This window comes from Haliotis asinina, chromosome 5 (assembly GCF_037392515.1).
Source record: "Haliotis asinina isolate JCU_RB_2024 chromosome 5, JCU_Hal_asi_v2, whole genome shotgun sequence".
In the NCBI taxonomy this organism is placed as follows: domain Eukaryota; kingdom Metazoa; phylum Mollusca; class Gastropoda; order Lepetellida; family Haliotidae; genus Haliotis; species Haliotis asinina.
Genome location: NC_090284.1, coordinates 27,243,017 through 27,269,301, shown reverse-complemented (window position 1 = coordinate 27,269,301; position 26,285 = coordinate 27,243,017). Strand labels below are relative to the sequence as shown.

The following is a 26,285-nucleotide window of genomic DNA, read 5'->3' as shown; positions in this document are numbered from 1 at the left end:
AATGGGTTTGCTCACTGCTGTGCACCACCTTCTCATATATGCGTTCGCTATGCTGGTCCAATTTATCTTTGTCAGCCAATAAATACCATGTTGAACCCCACTTCACCTCACATACTGGCAGGTCAGGAATGTACACTTTGTTTCAGTTATTTTCTGATAACTGTTTCTGAGGTTATGACACCATTGCAGTTAATAAGTATAGCCATGTATTTGAATGAAATTAATTGCTTTATATATTTTATCTTTATCCCTACTCCAAATATGCTGGTTAAAGAATTCACAAATTTGAGGCAATGAGGTGTACTTACTACTGGCTGTTGGTGTAGGAGAGGAAGTTAAATGAAATTGTTTGGTGATATTACACGCACACATCCATCCACCAGTTAGATTCAATAGCCAGTCAAATTTGCCCCAAGGTTATTATGGCAAACTTTGATGATTGTTGAAAATAAAAAAAAATCCGGCTCTGCTCAACACAACCATTGAAGGGGAACCTAAGGCAACCCGTGGATGATGAACTGAAAGTCCCATCCAAATGCAACTTATGGTATTTGCATTGTGGTATTTATTAAAATAGCAAGTAAGCACTCACCCAATTGTAATAGTCATAAAATCGTATCACAGAAACAACCAGACTCCTTACTACTTTAAAACCCAAACAGGCAAAAGTCAAAACCAGTGGCTGCTCACCGGTACATAGGTACACTGTTCAGTTCGCCATAGGATTTCTGACATCATATCATTTAAGAGATGAATACATAAACTCCAGCGTTCGGGTGTCCTCGTTAACTTAGCCTGGGCACCACGAAAAGCAAATTGCACCTGGTGCGGACTTGAGTGTGATGATGAGCTAGCATTAGGGGAATGTGAAGAGGGCTGAGTGAGTTTGGTTTCACACTGCTTACAACAATATTCCCGCACCATCGGGGTTGCCAGAAATGGGCTTCACATACTGTACCCTCATGAGGATTTGACCCCGTTTTGTCGTGGCGAGCAAACGCCACGCCCACGTGAAGAAGTAGGGGAGATGGCCATCGTCATGCGTTACAGCAGCGTAGGTAATCATACACTCTTAACAAAAGTAGGTGAACCTGAACATTCCATTTGGATAGGAAGTAAACGCGTTAGGAAACGTTTCAAAACCAAACGTCTTATGAACGCACTACCATTTCTGTTTTTCACTTCCCCTAAACACAACGCACGGGGTGAACGCGCACAATGCAGTAGTCCCATACGCGTGCATGAGGTGCCATTCTTGATTTTGACGCTTTTCAAGTAGGCCGATAAATCACTGTAACCATTAGTGTTGACAGTCCATCACAAATTGTTAATATTTGTTTAATCAGGGTTAGAGTCTCCCTGGTGGGATAGTCGAATGGGTAAAGCATCCGCACTCACCTGAAACCCCTCACTAACTGTGCACGTGATGACCCGAAAGCACAAGCAGATTCAGTATTATTTGTGACCATGCATGATTCTGAAAAGGTCACGACAAGTTTCTATTACAACGATTGTTTATTGTGCACTTGCTTTTACACCATTGCGTTTCATTTTACATCTAAAATATGTTTGCGTATATATTGAACATGAAATATTCAGTTACATGTTGTTGAAAATAATTATGTTTATCTGTCAATGTTTAACATTTCGTTAAAGTCCCTGTTGACGTTAATAAAGTGTCCTTATGATGGCACAGCGCGTAATTCATCACTTTTTTGTATCTGAGCAACTGTGCCCCTATATGCAGGAAGAACAATAGAGTATTTTTGCTGTATCGGGTCCTTCATGCCACACATACAATTTTCCTCTTTCCTTGTTCATTCTCAGCGAGACAACGGCAAGTCAACGTTTTAGCGCCTGGCCTTACCTGCTGTGTCAACCCTCTCTTAGGATTTGTGGTGTTTTTGAACTCCAGAAGGCGTACCCCAATGGTCACGTCGTAAACTGGTGACAGGCCACTAATAGGGCCGAATCACAGATAGGTTTCGAAACCATGATCAGTGCATACTGACACAGCTACACTGCAGAACAATATCTATACTTCATAGTATATACATGTTAAATATGTTGGGTTTTTCTTTCTTTCTAACCATGAACCATATAACATTACCAATTGATGGATTCTGAACTTGGAGTTAGAATCAGTACAATGTCAGTTGAACACTTGAAAAATCTCCCTTGAATTCTCTTATGATTTGGTCAAAGACAATTCCCTCTAGGATTTCCGGTGTTGCGTGGGCTCTGACACATCTCTTATGCTTGCGTAGAGTCTGTCTTCTCTTCTTTTTGGCAAACGTGGCAAGAAACCTATGTCTTCCTCTTTGATCATCGATATACGGGCTGATTCTCTTGAAATCTGCAAAATGTTACAAATTATAATGTTTTTCTTGTATCAAGCTATTGTAAAGAAAACACATTGTTCATACATTTATGCATCCGAATCAAATCCACTTGAGATCCAGTTTACCATTTGGACGTTTCCTCTGTTACTCGGTAAGCGGTATGGAACTTAATATTCAAACTGCCTATGTTGTCGTATTGTGAAATGTAAACACTTTACCTCATTGTTGAGTGTTCTGCTGCGATTTCTGAGCGTGACTGGTGGAGGCACTGCTGTCCAAATATATATGAAATCAAACTTAGAAATGGCTTAACCAGGAAGTCATCACATAAATCATACGAAGTGCACATTAAACTAAAGATATTCATTACACAGTAAACTGGACATGAATTAGTGGCACAGAATGAAGATACTCACGATTACTGTTGTTGTCCCTCACACCAATTCTTGTGCGAAATTCTGTCCCCACCTGTCATAACAGATAATAACGTGTATTCATAATGCGCTGAATTCCTCATATAATACACGCTCAAGTCGCTACACGGAGTGAAATAAAAGTAAATAAGTACATGTCACGAGGGTAAAAATAACAGGAATATTGAGTAATAGGTTTTAATATTTTCTGAAATGACTGTTTTTCAATGAACTTGATAAACGAGTCAATAGCGGGCGACACTTTGAGTTCAATGGAGAGTTGATTCCATAGCTGTATTGTATTTATGTCCATAGCAATAACGAGTAGACAAAGTTTCAAGAAGTGGATGTTCACAAAACCATGTTCTATTACGTTAGTCTGTAGTGGTGGCAGTGGGTCATGGAGTGAGATGACAGTACCCATCGCTGTACACTGTTGTACATTCTTGTACACATATATCCAGGAGCGATCAGAACTGAGGCGTGAGGATTCTTTTCAGATTCTCGCGCAGCATATATGTGTTGTCCGTGGTAAAGGAATTTGCTGAAGGCGGTTTAAATAGGAAATGAAATACACACCATGTCCATGGCCATGTAGGTATTGGCAGCCGGAGATGACATTGATCTTTGGACTGAAATCAAGTATAAAGCGGACATGAAAGGGCGTGTGACTAAATATTGCCTAAATAAAAACCGAATTTAATTCTACATCTAGATACAATTTGACCCAGAACCAAACACAACGGTTACTTCACAAACAGACGTTATTGGATATTTATGCTCTATCTTAATGTATCTGTAAGAGAAGGAACATCCGAAGTCTGTACGTGGTTTCGTTGTATACCATCGGATATGGTGGACATCTAATGCTACCATTATAGTAATACCTGTCTCTGCATGTCTATGACATTTCTCAAGAGTGCTAGTTATCAAAATATTTCATACCGGTATCAGGAGCTTTTGACGCACTGATATCTTCATACACCCTTCTCTCCTTTACTTCTGCAACGTCATCAATGAATGTTGGTAGGGAAATACAATAATGAGTATGTAGCTACAGCAAGTGCAGGTAACAGGAATATAGGAAGGATAAAATGTTCCACTTAACTACTGTGTCACCGGTAAGACTTTCCTCGACTGTATGTTACCATGTGATAACCTTTCACCCACCTTTTAATATACATTTATACATCTTGATTCAAGGATGCAAATATCTCCTTTAATGATTAGAAAAGCCACATTTCGTCCTTTCACTTTGAATGGTATTACTTCAAGCTTGATATGCGTGCAGTGAGGAAGCAAGAAGACATGACATGCAGTATTGGCATGGGTACTGCAGGGATGCCACCAAGCATACTAGTAAAGAGTGCACGGATGAAGAGAAAATGGCATGATGTATCCTACGATTAAACACAATACTTGCCTTTTAAAGTACCACTTTCGTCTTTCATCATGTCACAATAAGCCTCTTTGTCTATAAATGAACACGGATAAATAATATTCGTTGAAAGAAATATGATTTGATGATCCTAATAATTATTCCTAATCTCCCATTATCTTGCGTACCTCTTGTCCAAACTTCTCAAGCTGGACATTAACATACACGCGTGGAAAGGCTAAGCACTTCCTGAAAATTATTTAAGCATCAGCTCACAACAAGGAATGTACTTGTAAATGTTTGGTCAGGATACGCAGGATACACGGTTAAAGATGTCAGCGTTTTCTTGTGGATCTTACGCCAAAGCATGCGCGGGTTGCCATAGCAACATGCTCCTAGCAACTTGTACAGAAGTCACTCTGTCTATTCCTGAAATGTCATTATTGTTATCTCTTTAATTAGCAAAGAATTACATTTTCAGAAAACAGCACATGCTCTTGTTTCTTTGAGCAGATAATTTATAGAGTCATCTGTAGGACCAGTAGTCAGTTGCATATTCTGCCTTGCTTTGTCTCAACGCTACATGCTCCTTCGAAGCTTATTCTTTTAGTATTGCTTGAAAGACATATGTTTTGTACTGTAAGACGGCCCAAGAGTCATGGCAGAAAACAAACCCATATGCAGAGGTGAAGAAGGAAATATGAATATACTCTCCCAAAAAGTGAACGGAAAGGCGAAATGTTCTACAAATGATATGGTGGGTTTACAACCAAATCGCACCATAAGGGAGTTGGACTGGAAGCATCATAAATGCATAAGTCAGCGGATTACGTTCAATCACATTGGTTCATAAACAGATGTTGTTTTCAGTGCCGTTCTGTGTCTTCTAGACAAGAACCGATGACGTCTAGGGTTCCGAGCTTGTTGATTCCCGACCCTGTCGTCCAGTAACACGTATACCAATTGCATTCTCTTTTATCACGGTGTCAAGCCACACACAAACGATTCCAGGTCACTCTTTTAAAACCTGGTATTTTGAGTGCAACCTCTGTTACTGGGGCAATCCGTTCTGCAAATAAAGTACCAGATGATAGTGATCCCTAGTGCCTTCAGCGCCTGTTTGTGTATCACATCTTGCAAACGCAAATGATGATCAAGATGGTTTCTCAACCTCCTGACGTTCCATGGCAATGTCTCCTGTTACAGTGTCGAATTGTGGCCTGATCAGTTTGATTCCTGTATCAGTGGTTGATACATGCGATGTTGCTTTAATCAGCCAGTAGTCTGAGATGCAAATTTTCATTCACATTTACTTCCTCGAAAGTGTTTCACAGTTTATGCTTTAAACGTTAGCGGTGTTTTCTGATGCGACAAATCTTTCAATTAAAAATATGTAAATGTGAATTTTCCTGGTGGAAACGTTTCAATCAAAAGTGTTGACGTGAAATTCCCGCTATCCGTATCACCTATGCGCTTCCTTTGTGGGAGTGTATGCATTAATACAAACATCCGGGTATCCTTCAGACACAGTCTAACACAACATGCTGGGAAACAGAGATGTAGATCTGGAGATAGTATATGTCTTAAATTTTCACTCAGGATATACGTATCCCTCACTGGATACTAATTCCATGTACTAACGTGCCCTCTAAATGTAAAACCCTCAATGATGATACGAAGCTCAAGCGAATCGGCAGTGTAACGTTACTATTGACTTGAAGACACAATGTAAAGGAAATACTGAGTACCTGAGTTAATGTTCTGATCAGTTCTCGAATATACAATCACAAGAGTCCGACCAGGAGTCACGTCCCCAGTATGTGTAGAAAAGTACAGCATTGTATCTGAGTTTAACCATATCCTGTTGGTATACGAGCCGTGTTTTGACCATGGTCCAAAAGAGCAAACCGTACGGTTTAGAGGTCAGCAATACACGAATCATGGCATGACGTGAGTCTTTAGAGGGGATGAGGGTGCTGAAGTTTAGGTGCTCATATATTTACCTTGTTCAACCTCTAGCGTTTCTTTTTGTCTCTGTAGCTGCGATGGTTCCTTGAACAAATTGACAGTTATTATATAATGTATATTAGTTGGCTTTAAGAATGACTTCAGAAATTCAATCCCATTTTGATGTAGTTACATAGCTGCATCTGGTTAAATAAAGTATTGTGTACATACCTTACGGTGGAGCTCCCTTAAAGAATATTTGGAACTACTGATACTCAGTTTTGAAGTATGGCATTTGGACTGAGGTAACCACATTTTGAGGTCAAACATTATAACACAGAAAACATCTGACTTAGTGTCTTTGAAGTCAATCGTCACTAACGTACCCCTGCTATTTAGATTCTCATACTGTACCATAGGAACCTGTTAATATCAGGGTTAGAACTGGGCTGGGACAACATATATTTGTCGTGAAAGGCGACTAACTGTATCGATGGTCACGCTCGCTGACCTGTAATCCAGGTTCGTAATCCATTTGCGCTGATCGATTATATAACCTTCATATAGCTGCATTATTGCTCAGTGCGACAAATCAAATACCTACGCCAGACAGATATACATTAATTGGTCATTGTTCTCATCTCTAATAAATGTTACCCTGAGAGTTTCGGAAAGTCGAATGTGTTGAAATTTCAGTGCGATGTCTGCTGGTGTGAGACCGTCTCTATTTTTTATCTTGCATGCCAGTTTTCCCACTGCCGTGTCTCGTATGGACCTGCATAGCTCCTTCAGTCCAAACCGAGCAGCAACATGAAGTAGTGTTGGTGATTCCTGGTCTCTTTTGCCTATAAAACAATGCAAAATCATCAAACGATCAACACAATATAGCTAAATAATATGTTTTTCATATTCACTCATGCTCAAAGCAAAGTGGTGATCTGCAACGTTAGTGAAAGGGGCATACGTATGTTTCAGATTTTCTCTTTGGAAAAACTATTTCAGTTCTGCCCATTATAAAAGGCTTTCGCTGAGGTGACCCTGAATTCTTACGTCAAAATAACAGATATTCCTTTACCTGTGGCTTCGTCATGTTCCTCGCAATGCAGTGACGTGAAGCTACTGGCACTGCCAAACATGTGGCACAGAGTTTGGTCAAGGATCCCAATGTTGCAGTTATTGTCCCCCAACACTGACTGACATAGTAAATCCAGGGGTCTGTTCACTTCATCAAGGAGAAACTGAAACTCGGTCAGCTTGGAGTAGTACGCCAACGTTTCCACGCCTGATGAACACCCGTTCACGAACACTTGAACATCCGTCTCGCCCGAGTAAACACCTACACATACAGTCTGGTATAACAACGTACGACTGATCAATACTATCACTATCTGTCATATATGACGTATAACATACAGACACCGATGTCCAATCCAGATTTAACAACTTTTTTCAATACTTTCATTTGATGATCGCCAAAGCTCTGAATGACGTTAGAGTAAAAAGAAGTGTAGTGCTCGACACGAAACTAGTGAACACGTGTTGCTTTGTTGCTTTGGAAAGCTTTAAATATCAATTTCGGTGTGTAATTGTGAACAACCAAACGTATGGTTACATCATGCAAATGTTCACGGCAAAGTCTTGTTTGAATATAATGTCCCTCCATGCTAACCTAATTTGAAGTCTTCTTAGTAATATCATGGTGCAGATGGAACGCCACAGGAGTCTGAGAAGACAGTTGTTTCCACTATGTCCAAATACAATAGAGAACTTACACAGAGTCGATAGGTATTTTTCATTGATTCGAAACTGTATCCATCCACATGTATTTACTTAGGTATATTATAAAAAAAAACGTATTTCTTCAGGTACTACTGTATATTACAGCTGTCACATTAAATTGCCGTGGTTTGCACACAAACTGTATGCGACGGGTTGTGGTAGTAGGAGCGTGTATTTATCTCACGCAGTTATTTCCCTTCTGACCATACCTCATATTTTGGCCACACCAACATTTATCCTGAGGTAAACCTATCCCCCCCCCCCCCCCCCCTTATCAAATTTATTTGGGGTATTTGGATTAATAGGAGATAATTTTGATACCATCTGGTAACACATTTATATTTTGGAAGATTTATCTAGTGTGCATTTACTATATAAATATTGATTTTATAACAAAAATCTTGTTATTATAAAACCCCTTTTTCATTGAGACATCAATACTTTTTAAAACTTTAAATAATCTGTCAAATCCTACACAATGCTTTGAAAATTGATTTTCTTGCTTTCTTTCATATCAGCACTGAAATATATAGAAACACATTGGGAATGGTAAAATTAATCGATTTACTTTTATGAGAACTTTTTATTCCAGCGGCATGTAATGTAGGGGATATAGTCGACGCCTCGTCTGTCCGTCAGTAATCATTTTGTTTCCGGAGCATAACTCAGAAACCGTTCAATATTTTTAGACCAAAAGTTGATATATATAATAATCTGAACCTATGGTTGTGCCTTTTGCTATTTACAGATTTTGGGCATATTTATTTATTTATTTATTTGTTTGTTTGTTTGTTTGTTTGTTTGGGTTTTTCCAAGGAACATTTTGGTGTGAGTGGGGTTCGTTTCCGGAGCTGAACTGAAAAAAACGTTCAATATTTTTCTGCAAAACTTGGTAGATATATCAATCAAAACCTGAAGTGGTGCCCTTTGCTATGTACAGGATTTTGTGATTTATCATTTTCTCGGTTTTCATGGAAATGTTTCGGACTTAGTCTCGAAAGTGAGAGGTGTGAATTTGTTTCCGGAGCACATCTCAAAAACTTTGTAATATCTGTTACAAAAGTTGGTTGATATGTGTGGCAGATCCCAAAGTGGTGCCTTTTGCTCTTTACATGTTCTTGTGATTTATTATTTTCTCGGTTTCCATAGAAACGTTTCGGACTTCGTCTCAAAATGGAGGGAAGGGCTTTGTTTCCAGAGCAGAACTCGAAAACTATTCAATATATTACAGCAACACTGGGCAGATATTTGAGGCAGGCCACAAAGTAGTGCCTTTTGCTATTTACAATGTTTTGCCATTTTTATTTTTCCCGGTTTCCATTGGAACAATTCTGATTTAGTCTCAAAATGAAGGGATATTCTTCGTTTCAAGAGCTCGAAAACCATTTCATGTCTTTCAACAGATCTTGAAGTGGTGCCTTTTGCTGGTTACAGATTTATGGCATTTATATTGTCCATGACTTCCCTAAGAACGATTCAAACTTAATCTAAGAAAACATCGAGTAACCTTCAGATGATTTGTCCTTTCAAATATGTGGAGGCCGGGGGGATATGTCATCTTTTGATGACTTTTGTATTAACATTATTATTACGTTTTAAAGCCGCTGCCAGCTGTCAAGAAAATGCCGTGGTGACCTGCTATCTTTATTACATAAGTAGATTCGGGACACATTTGTTTCTATGAAAAGATTCTTAATTTAACAATTTCTTGACATTTTCATATTTTATATAAAACCTCCTTAAAACACTTCTAGTCTTGAGAGACGTATGCTATGCAACTATTTACTTACCCATGGGATTGAAATAATATGTGTAAGGGTTGTAGAAAGTTGCAACAGTCTTTTCCGATTTGCCTTGCTGTATTTCAACACACCCCCGAGTTTCCCTTGAAAACATCACGTAGACCTTGTCCACATTCTGATAAAATGAAGGGTGAGAGTTATAACTTGTACACATAATTCTGTAAGATTGATTTGTGAGACAACAGGAAAACTATCACGTTATCAACATTATTGAAGCTGTATGATACAGTTGCTAGAATTATCATGTCAAACAAAGTCAATGTAATTTGATAATGCTCTCATTTTGCTTAAGCTGCACACATAAATTACATACACAAACATGGTGGTTATCAGGACATTTTTATTGAGTCTATTTGGACGACTGCCTCAGTGAGTGAGTAAGTGAGTATGTTAATATTTAACGTCACATCGGCAATATTTCAGCCATATCGTGACGAGAACATTCAATAATGAAAACGAATGTACATTATAAAACCTGTCAATGAAGGACAGTATAACAACTAGAATATCGCAATTTGAATTAAAACTACCATGATGGAAAGTTAACATTTATATCATTATATGGACAATACAGTATAAAAACAGGCTACAGATCTTCAACAACTGAAGGTAGATCACCATACTACGGACCATGGGGACTTATAGGACCTCTGCTACCTGCATGGGCCCTAGTTGGATTTACACCATCCCCTCAGCCGCTGGCGATTGTAAGAAAGTTTAGCCAAATTAAAATAACAAAAATACTACGCTTAAAAATCCTGGCATGTATAAATTTACCTTGAAAATTTTGGGACTTCTCAGGAGGACAATAATTTTACAATACTTCAACCTCCTTTGAGGGTACAGCCACTAATAATCAATGTTCCTAATCTATACTACCAACCATTAAAATACAACTATCGACAGAGCATATCAATTACAGTTCAGCAAGGAAATCAATTTCCTTCAGAAATCCAATAATTAAATGTGTTAAGAAGATCCAAAAGTGTTTTACATTGAAATATTGATGAAGATGAAGAATTCAACACAGTCAAGCAGGATGTGCTTGACCGTGGTTCTCTCATCACAAGGGATGGAAAACGCAGATTCTTCACCTTTCAATAGGTATGCATGTGTATACCTCGTATGACCAAAACGGTATCGTCGGAGGATGGCCTCTTCAAATCTGGAGTGACAACCCAAGGTTTTATCTCATGTAATTTATTGATACCTAATTGGGTGTTCCACTCCTTTTGCATCAGATCACGGATATAAGATCCAATAGCAGTTTTTTAGCCTGAGTATGGAATAAGAAGTGGAGTCACAGATTTGTTGAGCGCTGCCTTGGCAGCAAGATCAGCCAGTGTATTCCCTGAAATGCCTACGTGGCTGGGTAACCAACAAGAGACGATGTCGTATTGGCCAGTAGCAAGATCATGATACATTTCAATAATTTCAATTAAAAGTGGATGTTTACTAGAAATTTTTTAAAAGCCTGAAGGCAAGAAAGAGAGTCGGAATAGATTATATACTGTTTATGTCTAGGGTGTCTTTGAGTATATTTAAGAGCCGTTAATATGACGTTAGGTTCAGCTGTAAAAATAGAACTGTTGTATGGTAATCTAGAAGATATTGTTCTGGATCCAAGGACGGTGGCGCATCTGTAAATAAGGATTTGTAATTGCTATATTTATGTTTTAATTGATTATATTCTTGTTTATGTTGTAATTCATTCGTTTCTGATTTTTTAAATGAAGTTAATGTTAGGTCGACTCGTGGCCTAACCAACTGCCAAGGGGGAGAAGAAAGACTATGGGAGGGAGCTATATTTTCCAGCTCAATGACGGCCGAAGAAAGAAACGGTTTAATTCTGTGCCCAAGAGGCGGAACAAGAGAACACTTCTTGTCGTACAAATCCACATAAAGTGGATTGAACACACAGTTATATGCAGAGTTAGATTCATTAAAGCATAATTTAGTAATGTATTGTAAGGATAATTTTATACGACGTTGTGTTCGAGATGGTTCATCGGCCTCAATGTAAAGACTGTCAGTAGGCGAAGTCTTAAGCCTTGATGGTGGACAGAATCCAGAAGTTTAAGGTTGCTTTTGCTTTTGCCATAATCGAGTTTTGAGCGGACCAGTGATCGATATAGGATAGTTTGATCCCCTCCCCACTCTGAGTTGGAAACAACTTTCAACACATCTAGTGCCTTCAGGTATTTAGCCTTGAGGGATTTAATGTGCGGTAAGAAGGTAAGAATCCTAAATTAAACCCAAGAACTTGGCCTTCTTTACAACTCTTATGGGAATGCCGTTTGAAGATAGTTCAGGATGCTTATGCGGGTTATATTTTCTTCAAAAGTGTATACAAGTAGTTTGGGACTTAGAAAATAGAATGCCGTTTTCAAGACACCGTTTATTTATTTTGTATAAACACAACTTTAATTGCCGTTCAATAGTATGGCTATTTTTACCACGACAGGAAATATTAAAATCATCCACTAAAAGTGATCCATGAATTGAATCGTTTAAAACCTTGGATAAACTGTTGATTTTAGTACTAAATAAAGTGAGAGACAATATATCACCATGAGGGACACCCTGATCCTGATTGTAATGATCAGACAGGGTTGAACCCACTCGGACTTGAAATTGCCTGTCTTTCAAAAACTCTGTTATAAAAACAGGCAAGCAGCCTCTCAACCAAAAATCATGTAAATCCTTCAAAATGCCATGCTTCTAAGTCGTATCATAAGCTTTCTCGATGATCAGGTCTTTGGTTTCAAGATACCAAGTTACTCTGTTGTTCTCCATACTTTCCATGGTTTTACAGACACAGCTAGTGAGAGATGTCGGCCTGTACTTCGACGGAGCTGTATGATCCCGGCCAGGATTTGGTACTGGGGCTTCAATGGCATTACGCCACGAAAGAGGGAATTCCCCAGACGTCCATATTTGGTCAAATATATTCAAAAGTGTCATCAGACATGGTTCAGGCAAGTGTTTCAGTAGCTACTAATGTATGTTGTCATCACCCGCTGCTTTGTCATGAGCTTGCTCAAGAGCTGTATATAGCTCATGTAATGAAACACTTCATTATAATCTTCACCGCTATTTGAATCGAAATTAAGTTTTGTTTTTTCCTGTTGTTTCTAATACCTCTGAAACTCAGGAACATAATCTGCTGATGATGAGTTTTTTGCAGGAGTTTCGCCAATTTTATTTGCAGTTTTAGATGTGTCAGTTATTAAATTTTCACCATCTTTAAGATGGTGAACGGCCGATTTTGAACCTTTGCCTTTTATTCTCTGAATAGGCGTGCGTGAATTTATTTTGGAAATATAGCTTCTCTAAGATTGCAGTTTGTTTTGTTTGAAGGTAAGACGTGCCTTCGCATTTAATATTTTAAATTTATTTAAATTGTGGACAGTTGGGTGATGACGGAAATATTTCTCTGCCTTTTTCCTCGCTTTTCTAGCATTTTTGCAGTCTGCATTAAACCATGGCTTCCGTACATGTGGGGTTGTAGAGGACCTTGGTAAGCACTCATCAGCAATTTCACTTAAAACGTCGGAAAACACGTTTATAGGATCAGCCATATCCAAGAAACATTCGGCTCGTATTTTAGATCTGCGGAAAGTTTGAAATAAGGACCAGTCTGCTTTGGAAAAATTCCATCTTGTGTAAGATGGCGAATCAGTTGGAAATGTTTCTGATAGTATCGTTGGAAAGTGATCACTTCCACAAAGGTCATTGTGGACTGACCATTGCAGAGTCTGCAAGAGATAAATCCAGAGAAGAGTAGGTACCGGTTGCAGGATGCAGACAAGTGCTCGAACCATCATTGTATATACACAAATCATTATTGGAAGTAAATTCTTCCAGTGTTTTACCCTTTGTGTTAGTATTTGTACCACCCCAGAGTGGATTATGGCCATTAAGATCACCCATTATAATATACGTTGATCATATAGGGCTTGAGGATCAGACAGGTTAAGTGTGAAAGAAGGCGGAATATACAGGGAACATATTGTAACTGCAATATGAAGAGTGAGTCTTACTGCAACGACTTGGAGATTAGTTTTAAGTGTTAGCTGGCTATGAATAACATTTTGCTTTAAAAGGATTGAAGATCTGCTAGTGGTCCTGTCACCTAGAGGTGAGAAAGAGTGATATGCATCGAACTGACGTAGATTAAAATTATTTGTCTGTTTCATATGAGTTTCCTGCTGACAAAATACTGATGGTGCCAGGTCTTGAACTAAAAGATGTAACTCATTAAATTTTGTTTTTAATCCTCTACAGTTCCACTGTACTATATATCTGGAAAACAATATCGTTTGGATGGGTAGATTGGGGATCTACCCCGCGCTTTCTTTGAGGGCGACAAGCTATGTGCCCTGAGATGGATGTGATCAGATACGTCCATCTCCTCTAGTGATCCAAACTTGTTAAACAATTTGATTTTATTATCTGACCCTTTGGTGCTCGATTTGATTTCGAAGTTTCTGGTCTGGTCTTGAATTTCGATTTTACATTTTGTTTATCGTTCCTATCAGACTGTGAAGGAGTTGTGGCCGAAGGCGATACGATCTTCTGCGTAAAGTGAGCTGTATCTGTCTGATTAGACTGTTCTGAGATAGACTGAGGAATATCTGAATTCACCCATGTCAGGTCAGTCCGACCTGAGCTTGACGAAGTTAGTACTGGTGTAGTTGTTCCTTTTGATAAGGCTTCAGATGTTTTTGTGAGAGTGTGCTCAGTAGATAGTACAATCTTTCTTGCTTCAGCAAAACTGACGTTCCTGGAAAATTTGATTTTGTTAATTTCCATTTGCCTTTTTCAAATGGGACATTCTTTAGAAAAGGGTGAATGATTTCTTGAACAGTTTGCACATTTTTGTGAATACGATCACAATCTTGGGTTACATGTGTATTCTCAGCACAGTGAGCACATGTAACAGACGATGTGCAAGTATTAACACCATGTCCGTGCTTTTGACACTTAAAGCAGCGCAGAGGATTTGCAATATATAAGTCAACATTCAGATTGCAGTATCCTGCTTTGATTGACTTTGGAGAAGTTGGAGCTGAAAATGAAAACAGATATATATTGGTTTGGACAGTCTCCTCATTTTTCGTGTTGTGAAACATTTGACGAAACATGCTCCTTGATCTTTCATCTCGGACTCTATGTCGAGCTCAGTCATGTCTGCTTGAAGACGCTCACGGTCTCGAACTATACCTTTGCTTGTATTCAGTGTTCTGTGAACAGAAACTAATACCGGGACTCCGACAAACATATCAGTTGATAACAGGTTGGTAGCTTCTTGTTTTCACTGCTACATTCAATCAGCAGCGATCCTGATCGCAAGCGTTTGAAATCTTTCACCTCACCTGCAATGCCAGAGATACCTTTTCAAACTGCAAAGGGATCTAATTTTAAAGGAGTCTTGTCAAGGGTTTCGATAACCAAAAAAAAAACGGGGCAGTGATCAATTTGTATAGAGGGTCGTTGCTGATCACCATTTTCCAGTTGACGGTGTTTTTTTTTTTTTTTTGGTCGGGGTTTGGTAATCCATGATTACTGATATAGTGGTTTGTCATCCAAGCTCCCCACTCACCACGGAGTATCACAAGGACAATTCTAAAGGAAGCGGGCCTAAAGCTTACAGCAGCAAGGATACCCGGATGATATACTCCAGCAGAAGAATTTAAAGATTGGCCCATGAGTCACCGCCTTCTGGGCATAGGACTCTAGGCAAAGTTTAGAACAACATAATTCAAAATCAAATATGTTTTAGACAATAAAGCCAAGACTAAAGTTACACCAATTCCATATGACATTTGTGCAATGATAAATATAATTATAATCCATGCACAGGGCTTGGCATGACCAGCTGATTGGTTGAACCGGGTCCATTCAACCACCCGCCTAGTGGTGTATTAGGCAATAGGAACATAGCTGCAGGTCCCCATTGCCCTCAACCACCAGGATCCCTTCCTCAACCGACACAGGGCCGCAACCCATGGCAAACGGGTTAGTGGACCAAATATTCCCCTGTGTCCACGACGAGGGTGAACGGCTCTCAGGGTTACCCAGCACCCACCACGAGGAGGTGGCCATTCACGGGTGCCCGATTACCTCAGCAGCTAACTGATGATGTCAATGTACTTCAAAATGCCCGACATATTCAGATGAGGAAATATGACTGATGTGCGGTTTACTGGAACCATAGATCGACCACAACGACGAACGGAAAGCACCTGTCCTTGGAAAAGTTCAAGCAGACGTCAAATCTCCCTGAGTGTCAGTCTGTCCCTAAACCATCATATATCGCTGGTCCAGCAAATTCTAAAAGAGACGTCCGAATATCTGGTAACATCCCTACAAGACAAAACTAAACTACAATACCTCACATGAATGTACAGCAAGCACTAGTACAGAAAAACGCATCATTTCCACTCACTTATAGTCTACATATGGTTTTATTGTGCATACACCTACAAACATGATGCTTTTAGCTATCATAGATATATACGATTCAAAACCGGTAGGGTATATTCCATTTTCCGACAAAATTAATATATATCCAAACGGATGAAACATTTCCAAATAAATGGAATAAACTGTCATATTTTCCCTTAACTTTTCTGTATTATCTGTTTCCTCCATGGCCTCATCATTTGCATTTTATCAGTCTTGTAAATTCAGTATCCCTACCTTGTTTTTTTAGTTGTGGATATGCTGGTTGTTGATATACCTCCCTCAGTGTGAGTTTGTGTGTATGTGTGTGTGTGTGTGTGTGTGTGTGTGTGTGTGTGTGTGTGTGTGTGTGTGTGTGTGTGTGTGCGCGCGTGCGCGCATACATATAAGGAAGACTTTTTATATTCTTAAGGAAGACTAATCACCTGATCGGGATAATTGCACAATCTATTTTCGTAAATTGTCCATTTGTGTTCTGTATAGTGTCATTGTCACTCAACGACCACGATCACGGCCATTCAAGTAGGAACAAGGAAAATGCATGCATCAGATGTGTTTAACTTTACTGTCTTACGAAGCAGTTCCGTGTTGATTCCAGCAAATATTCCTGTTATGTTACCTGTTATGGTCTTAGCGTCCTTTTATGCGTTTGACAATTTAAGTCACGTATCACGCATATACAAGTGTTTCTTTTTTAGTCACATATAGACGTGTGTTCTAACACATAAATGCATGGTCTGTATTTACTTACTTGTACGGAAATACTTTATTTATAAATATATGAAAATGTTCTTTATCCACTTTCATATACAACATGTATTATATCTCACGAATAGCTGCACAACTGCTGATGCGGCATTACGCAACATTGACTCCCTCACTCACTCACTCACTCATTCACTTACTCACGACCACACTCCCTATACACCAGTACAGTAATATTACATGCAGGCGAGAACTCCATCAGACAACGTGTTGCTGTGTTTGCGGGTCTTTTTAATTTAGGAATATGTTTAATTGGATTTCTAGTATAAATCAACCTTGACCATCTGTGTAAGGCTTGGATTCATTCAAGGGAAACAACTCCTTTAATCCTTTTTCATTAGTTTGTGAAGAGTTATCCTGTTTGTATACTTGCAAGCGGACATTTAGTGATCTGCAGTATGGATGACTGAGAGAAGAGGAAGTTAATTTTCGGGTATTATAACAAGGACATCAGATCAGCTGAAGTGTTTTCAAATAAAACAGGCACCCCTTTGTCCACTGTTTATCGTGTTAAAAAATATTGCACATGGATGTGGCATTGAGCACCAGGGAGGCGAAGGTAGGCCAAGATAATTGACTGAAAACAAACTCTAAGATTGAGTATCTGATAGATGAACTGTGGCTGCCTGTAAAGAGACAATTAGAATTGAACTGCATGCTATGGGTTGGCAGAAAAGTCGAGGAATATCATCACCGATCATGAAACCTGAAGAAAGGAGCGAAGGGTGAACTGGTGCTTACAACATAGAAATTTTAACTGGGACAATGTGATTTTCTCAGATGAAAGTACCGTGTTTCCTAATACACTGAAATTCGTTACCAAACAAATTGAAAATCATTCGTATCAGCGTCAAGGGTACAGTCCGAAATTTAACGTGTGGGGTGGCATGTCTATGTTAGGGGCAACAACCATCTGTGTATTTGAAGGAAATATGAACAGTGAACGGTACACGGATATCCTCGAGGGACATTTACTTCCATCCGATTATGTGTTCTAAGATAATTTTGGATTTTCCAACAGGACAACGACCCAAAACACCGTTCAAAGCATTCACAGGCCTAGTCTCGGTCCCAAAATATGACCTTAATAGATTTACCAGGCTATAGCCCTGACCTAAATCCAACAGAAAATGTTTGGGGAAGGAAAGTGTCAATGGGAAAAATCTGACAAATATTGCTGAAGTGAAAGATGAGGTGGTCCGATATTGGGAAAGCATGGACCACGATACTATGATCAGTAATATGCCCCGCGGCATTGAATCTTGCATTGCTGACCATTGTGACTTGACAAATTACAAACTGTTCATCCGTCTTTGAATTCAACTACCCCTACTGGGTAAAGCGTTTGTTTGTCACGCCAAAGACCTGGGTTCGATCACCACATGGGTCCAATGTGCAAGTCCATTTTTGGTATTTCCCACCGTGATATTGCTGGAATAGTGCTAAAAGCGGCGTAAAACTAATTTCACTCCCCCAATTGTTTCTAGATGTACTTGAAATTGTATTTGTTATTTGCGGATGATGTAATTCCTGTGCCAGATACTATTGGTGGTCTTCAAGTCCAGCTAAAAACTTTATCTTAGTATGCAGATAAGCTGGGATAAACTGTAAATTCCTGTAAAAGTTCTTGTGTTTAGGGCAGGTGGGGAATTAGCGGTTAAGGAAAACTAGATTTACAATGGGAGAAACATTGAAACGGTATACACTTACAAGTTTTGTTTTCGCTTGTAACAGTAGTCTTAGACAAACAGTCTCACATCTTGCAGTTCGTAGTGAGAAGACTCTCATGGAATTAACTATAAACTTAAGGGAATTAGGACCAATACCTATGGAAGTATTTTTTTATAATATTTGACAGTCATGTAAAATATTCTTAAATGTCGGTGCACAGACACCAAATGCAATAGTATATAGAGAATGCGAATAGTTTCCAGTTTATATTAAGTCCTACGTTCGGACAATGAAATCTCGGCCAATTACAATGTAAGAATTCGAGAAAAGGCTTGTAATATGTTGCATTACCTACATACTACTGGGTATCTGAGATCTGTCATATACTTTGCTCACATGCTTCGGCATTTATCTGGATTTCACAAGTCAGTTGCAGTTGTCGGTATTCAGTTGCAGTTGTCGGTCCTCTGAATCTCGTCCCATAAGTGTTCTATCAGGTTTACGTCTGGACTAATGGCAGGCCATAGACGAGTTTATATGCTGTGTTGACGGAGAAAGTCTCTAGTTGCTCCTGCAGTATGGGGACGCGCGTTGTCCTGCTGGAAGACGTGGTTTCCATGACGGCCAGAATGTGGCCCTACGAATGGCCTCAGCGCTTGTTCAATGCGCTGGGCAGATGATACACCAATTCCTCTACCAGGACCAATATTCTGGAACACCATATGGTCTAGTTTGTGACTTAGAGCAATAGCACTCCACACCATTATGCTCGGACCTCCTCGCGAGTCTCTTTCCAGGACACAATCATCTGCAAAACGCTCCCCGCGTCGTCGCCACACCCTCACTCTGCCATCAGCTGTAGAGGCGCAATACCGCCTTTTCGTCTCGGTGACGCAAATTCCGATGATGTGTGTCCTACTGGAGACGAACACGACGATGTCGAACGTTGATAGTGAGGATCGAACCCCGGTAAGCCTTGCGACATCTGATGTTTCTCTGCCTCAAACACTTCCGCATTGTGTCGGCGCTGATTTGTCTCTGGTGATTGCCAATGGTTGTCTGTTCAGTTTCCGTAGGCCTAGCGAAACGATTTTGCAAGTGCTGACGGACATCTGCTCCAACTTTGCACCAGCGTTTTCACAGGCGGTCTTCCACTGCGAGGACGGTCGGCTTCCAGTGTCTTAGACACGTTGCTATAGGCGGTGTGTTGTTCGAACATGAACAGAAAAATGATTGCAAAGTCTTGCCGTCTGGCCAGCATTCAGTCCTCCTAAAGCTTGGTCCCTCTGTTCCCTTGATAATCGTGGCATGTCGGAACTGACTTAATGGTTCGGTGCATGCTCGGTGGCTCTTCCTATAGGAATGAAATCTCGGGATGCACGTGCATTGTCATTTTCATGAAAAATGCATAAAAACCTCGCCCCATCATTACCGTAGTACCTGCGTTTTGACGAAATGTTTTTGTATCAAATACAGAATCTGAAACCATTTTTGTAACGAACCGGTTTTAGCTAACATATAAAAAGTAAAAAAAACACTCAAAATATGATGAAACATATCTGGCATAATTTTGTTAGGATGACGTTTCTTTTGCGGTTCAATATATACATTGCCAAGCTAACAGAACAATTTGCTTGTAACAGCTATTGGACTTACCCATGTCACTACCGTTGGCATCAGTTTGAATGTCTTCAGCATGGGAAGTTGGTCATCATTATCCTCCTCGCATAACGTCATGAGTGTTACAAGACATTCACGGAGTGCTTCTTTGCTGTTCCCGACATCCCTGTGAATCCACTTTCCCGCGTCGTCACACAGTCCACGGACAACCTTTTCTGCTTCAGATACATCCACATAGAAATAGAGAACGGCGGTTCGTTCCGTCGAGCTGAGCAAGACATCTTGCAGGAATAGACCTGAAGAAGAGACTCCAGCAAGGAAGGACGGCGAGACGATCACCACATTCACCTTGCCTTCTATGCAGTTCGTGGAGGCAGTCTGGTTATTGTTAATCTTACTCGTGTCAGCGACATCCACAATTTCAACAGAACACCCAAACCGCGTATCACCAAAACGTTGTTGGATGAACGTAGCCAGGTCTTTCCCATCATGTGCATAGAATATAACAAAGTCTAGTCCTGAAATATAAGACAGAAATGCACTACATCGGCAAAAGCATTACATTTGTGTTCCTTACTCAGCTATTGACATATCTGAAAATATATCAGGTTTAATATAGTGAAACCCAAAAGATCACACGTTGGTATTTTACACCACGACCATACCCCTCCATGCCCTGTGTTTCTATGACTTTGCGTTCACCTATACATTGCAGCCACTGTTCATTTAGTAACGTGTCCCTTAACGCTTTGTAGGGCCAATAAGTTACTGAAAGGATAACACGCTCTTTAATCGTTTTACAGTTAACATGAACATAACGCCGCAAGATTCTAAATCCGAAAGCACAGTCATTATTTATGTTTATATATGTCCTACAAAGTAATTGTCCATGGTTTGCTTTGGTTGTTTTTTAACGCCACTTTTCTAACGACAATAAGATTGTCCATGGAGTACATTTACATCAAATCTGTGCCATGCATATCCTGTTTGTTATATAAATGCATTTCTAGTACCTTGCCGTTATATGTTTCATTTCTGAACGAAGTTGATAAATGAATGTTTCTTTTCAAATGACTTCGGATTAGATTTAAGTTTTCTTAAAAATCAGCATTTTTCAGCTGGTCGAAGTCCGAATTACCACTTTTGAAGAACAAGGAATTTGTTTCAAAGTGAATATGCTTTTCAGTCTAGCTACATGTTTCAGATTTTGCAAAACCGCTGAAAGCAAGATTACAGCTAAAATCCCATTTAAGAACCAGTGTATGGGAGAGGATATATATAGGGCAGAGCAGCGTGCTATCACCACTTGCAAACATCCGACATGTTACGGGACTCCGGATATGTTGACAATGTTGCCGATACGCTAAACCACTCTACCCTACCGGACGTTTAATATCCGTCGAAACAATGAATTTGTATATGTGTTCAATCAACAACTACGTCTTGGTTGGGGGCAGTTTCAACGAAGTATGTTCCAACAGTATTATCGGTTGATTACCATAATACTGTTGATTATCTTACCCATCCCTATCACACAAACCGAGCATTATTAGCCAATATTATGGGGCATAGATTGCATTGATTGGGATACACCATAGCTTTGGTACACACATTAATTTTACCATGCCTTTTCACTTTGTTGGTGTAAAATTACGTGACATTTCACGTGAACGTTCTGTCTAATAACTTGTCTTATTAAGAACAAAGAAAATAGTTACGGTAATATAAATACATGTATTTGTGTGTCTAGTTAACTCAACCTTTGCTTCGAAAAATTTTAGATTACAAAATTATCTAAACATATGCAGGTGTCTTCCCAATCATTACAGGTGGCACAGACATGCATGAAGACCATGTGTGTAGTTATGATGGTATGACAGATCACATGTAATCATAAACTGGAGGTATGCTAGAGTCCTACCTTTTTCAGCCATTCTAGATGTCTTGTTTACCTTCGAATACATCCTGAATGGTATAAACGCTCTTGTTCATCGATTATTTCCCAAACGTGAGTTAAATAAAATGACCCACAATCTCATCAGGTCCTGTTGACAGCTATGTCAGGCTATCTTCTAAGGCAAGGGGCGTAACTGCTGGATGTGTAAATAACATGCAGGAAGAAAAATGTGTTGCTGTGTCATTATTGTGCTTCAATATCATGACAATCGAAGGTACAGTTATTAAGCAAGGCAGTTTTCCTTAAATCCTCAAGAACACAAAGTACAGAATATTTCCTCATTTTAATCTATAACCAATAATGAATAATTTTCAATAAATAATTTTATAATTTCTATTAATCATACCTACCTTTTCAAGCACTGCGCTGTACATTGGTATTGTTTTAATTATATTTAGTCTATTGAACTAACCACACATTCATATGGATAGGTTGTATATTAAATTTCGAGTGAGTTAATATTTTACGCACATCGGCAATATTTCAGCCATATTGTGACGAGAACATTTAACATATAAAATGAAATATATGCATGTGGTAGAGACTGTCAACGAAGGACAGTAAAACAACTAGAATATCACAATTTGAATTAAAACTAGCATGGAAAGTTAAAACTAATATCACTATTTAGACAATACAATATAAAAACAGGCTATATATCGTCAACAACGTTAACAGAAGGTAGATCACCATACTAGGGACCATGGGGACTTACAGTACCTTTGCTACCTACATGGATCCCAGTTGGATTTACACCATCCTTTCAACTGCTGGCGATTGCAGGAAAAGTTAGCCAAAATTAAAACAACAAGAATTCTACGTTTAAAAAGCCTGGAACGTTCACACAGAACTGAACGTTTTTGGATTTACAATAATTTTACAATACTTCAACCCCCCTTTGAGGGTTCAGCCACCAACAATTCAAGTTACTGACCCAAACTAACAATCATTAAAATACATCTGTTTACAGAAAATATTATTCCAAATTCAAACAAAAAATCAATTTCTTTTGAGAAAACCAATAATTAAATGAGAACTGACGCTGGTCCAAAGATCCTTAATCGTTTTAACTATAAAATACTTATCCCGTGTGATGGAGAATTCAACACAGTCAAGCAAAATATGCTTGACCGTGAGTCTCTCATCACAAAGGAAAACGCCCGAGGATCCTCACCTTTCAATAGTTATGGATGAGCATATCGTGTATGGCCAATACGACATCGTCGTAAAATAACCTCATCAAATCTGGAGTGACAACCCAAGTAGGTAGCTATATAATGGTAGCTTTATAATCGTATGGATCGTGGAGTATGGAGTATGGTCACCGATTTGTTGAGTTCTGCCTTGGCAGCAAGATCAGCCAGTGTATTCCCTGAAATGCCCACGTGGCTGGGTAACCAACAAAATACGATGTCGTATTGGCCAGTAGCAAGATCATTATACATTTTAATAATTTCAATTAAAAGTGGATGTTTACAAGAAATATTTTAATAGCCTGAAGGCAAGAAAGAGAGTCGGAATAGATTATATACTGTTTATGTTTAGGGTGTCTTTGTCATCTGTAAATAAGGATTTATAATCGCTATATTTATGTTTTAATTGATTATATTCTTGTTTATATTGTAAATCATTAGTTTCTGATTTTTAAATGAAGTTAATGTTAGGTCAACATGTGGCCTAACCAACTGCCAAGGGGGAGAAGAAAGAAGACGGAAAGGAGCTATATTTTCCAGTTCAATGCCGGCAGCAGAAATAAATGGTTTAATTCTGTGCCCGAGAGGCGGAACAAGAGAAGATTTGTTGTTGTATAAATCCTCATGAAGGGGATTGAACACACAGTTACAGGCAGGGTTAGAAGACATTATAAAGACAATGTTTTACGGCGTTGTGTAAGAGATGGACAGAATCAAGAAGTTTAAGGTTGCTTTTACAGGATCCACCATATACGACGGAGCCATAATCAAGTTTAGATCGTACCAATGATCTATATAAGTGAAGAAGGGTAGTTTGATCCCCTCCCCATTTTGAATTAGAAACAACCTTTAATAAATCGAATGCATTCAGGCATTTGGCTTTAAGGGATTTAAAATGTGACAAAAAGGTCAAATGTGAATCGAAAATACGTTCTGGGTCTTTATGCGGTTTGTATTTACGACAGAATTGTGTACAATTGGTTTTAGATTTAGAAAATGTAAAGCCATTTTCAAGACACCATTTATCTAGTTTGTTTAAACAAAGCTGCAGTTGCTGTTCAATAGTATGCATATTGTTTCCACGATAAGACACATTAAAAGCATCCACGAATAATGATCCATCGATTCAATCGGTTAAAACCTTTGATAAACTGTTACTCTTGACAGTAAATAAAGTCACAGACAAGATACTGCCTTGTGGGACACCCTGATCCTGAGTGTAATGGTCAGACAGGGTAGAACCCACTCGGACTTGAAATTGTCTGTCATTTAAGAATTTTGCTATAAATTCAGGTAAACGACCTCGCAAACCGAAGTCATGTAAGTCTCTTAAAATGCAATATTTCCAGCTTGTGTCATATGCTTTTTCAAGATCAAAAAAGATAGACACAGCATGTTGTTTATTAATTAGTGCGTTTTTAACGAATGACTCCAAACGCACTGAGTGATCGACAGTACTTCTGCTTTTACGGAAACCACACCGCATTGTAAATCTGTTTTGAGGTTATTGGTTTCCAAATACCAAGCAAGTCGATTATTTATCATGCGTTCCATGGTTTTGGAAACTCAGCTAGTTAATGAAATCGGACGATAATTGGATGGATCCGTATGATCACGTCCAGGTTTAGGTATTGGTACTACTATAGCGTCACGCCATGATGACGGAAATTGGGTTGGTGGACCAAATATCCCTCCGGGTCCACAACGTGCGTGAACTGCTCTCAGCGTTACCCAGCACCCACCATGAGGAGGTGGCCGTTCACGGGTGCCGTTAAATTTCGAGCTCGGGATTGTGGAATAACCACGAAGGATATCTACTACTCAACTATAGGTGTTTTCTGTCAGTGTCCGCTGCCAATGTCCGTTCCACTGGTACAAATCCTCCATACACGTGTGTGTGTGCGTGTGCGTGTGCGTGTGCGTGTGCGTATATGATACGTTACGATATAAAAGTGAGTGAGTGAGTGAGTGAGTGAGTTGAGTTTTACGCCGCACTCAGCAATATTGCAGCTATATGGCGGCGGTCTGTAAATGATCGAGTCTGGACCATACAATCCAGTGATCAACAACATGAGCATCGATCTGCGCAATTGGGAACCGATGACATGTGTCAGCGAGCCTGACCACCCGATCCCGTTAGTCGCCTCTTACGACAAGCATAGTCGCCTTCTATGGCAAGCATGGGTTGCTGGAGGCCTATTCTACCCCGGGACCTTCACGGGTCCGATGTAAAAGTAATCATTAGGAAGACGTAAGTGGATACCAAGAAAGGTAAGATTTCTTTTCGGATAACAACTTCTTTATCATATTTTGATGCGGCGGGTCTGTATAGATTCGTATAGCGTAGTCAAGAGCGATCCATAACCAATGGTACCTTTCTTTTTATTCATAAACTAAAATGCTAATCAAACAGATCATGTAAGTGGTCAGTCACATATAACAAGTCTTTAAGATTGTCTAGAGGGTTCAATACATTAAATAATAACCACTTACAGGACTATCGCTCTTATATACGGAATGAAAACGAGGAGCTAAACATACCGGTTCGACACTTTAAAGATGCGTTACTTAATCAGACAGTATTCCGACTCCGTGAGTGGCATATTTTACAGGCAGACAAAGACATGCCAATAGTTTTGTCATTGATTTTAATTTACACCCAGATTTTGCCTTTTGACGCTCAACTGTATCTGTTTGGGGAAATAAAATATGATTGATATTTCTACTTTGAGCATTCGTTGTGCAAAACCAGGGCAAATTATGTGAGCACGTTCAAAAGCAAGGTCGCTGTTACACTTTGAGTGATTAGAGCTGATAGCTGCAAACTGATTTCTGTTCTCATCCTAACATCTGATGGCATATCTGAGGTTGGTCCATGTATCTACATGTAAACGTTATCTCCAGGGACTATTGATACAGCCTTGACACATGTCATCATGTTGATAACACA

General features: G+C 39.3%; 1 protein-coding gene across 4 annotated transcripts; it reads right to left on the bottom strand.

The window, feature by feature from the left end:
* Positions 1 to 1,496: 1,496 nt before the first annotated feature.
* LOC137283332 (phosphoinositide 3-kinase adapter protein 1-like) lies at positions 1,497 to 22,280 on the bottom strand. Of its 4 annotated transcripts, none has more exons than XM_067814784.1 (12): positions 22,107 to 22,280; positions 20,222 to 20,703; positions 9,650 to 9,776; positions 7,156 to 7,416; positions 6,738 to 6,925; positions 6,137 to 6,185; positions 4,179 to 4,229; positions 3,701 to 3,757; positions 3,335 to 3,387; positions 2,759 to 2,810; positions 2,561 to 2,610; positions 1,497 to 2,356 (listed from the first exon to the last, which is right to left on the bottom strand). In XM_067814784.1, the coding sequence occupies exons 1-12, from the start codon at positions 22,147 to 22,149 to the stop codon at positions 2,216 to 2,218; spliced, it is 1,554 nt and encodes a 517-aa protein (XP_067670885.1). In that variant the 5' UTR covers positions 22,150 to 22,280; the 3' UTR covers positions 1,497 to 2,215. The 4 variants fall into 4 exon arrangements, with proteins under 4 accessions (XP_067670885.1, XP_067670884.1, XP_067670886.1 ...); XM_067814783.1 differs by having other exon boundaries at positions 2,561 to 2,613; positions 22,107 to 22,269; XM_067814785.1 differs by lacking the exon at positions 4,179 to 4,229 and having other exon boundaries at positions 2,561 to 2,613; positions 22,107 to 22,277.
* Positions 22,281 to 26,285: the final 4,005 nt, after the last annotated feature.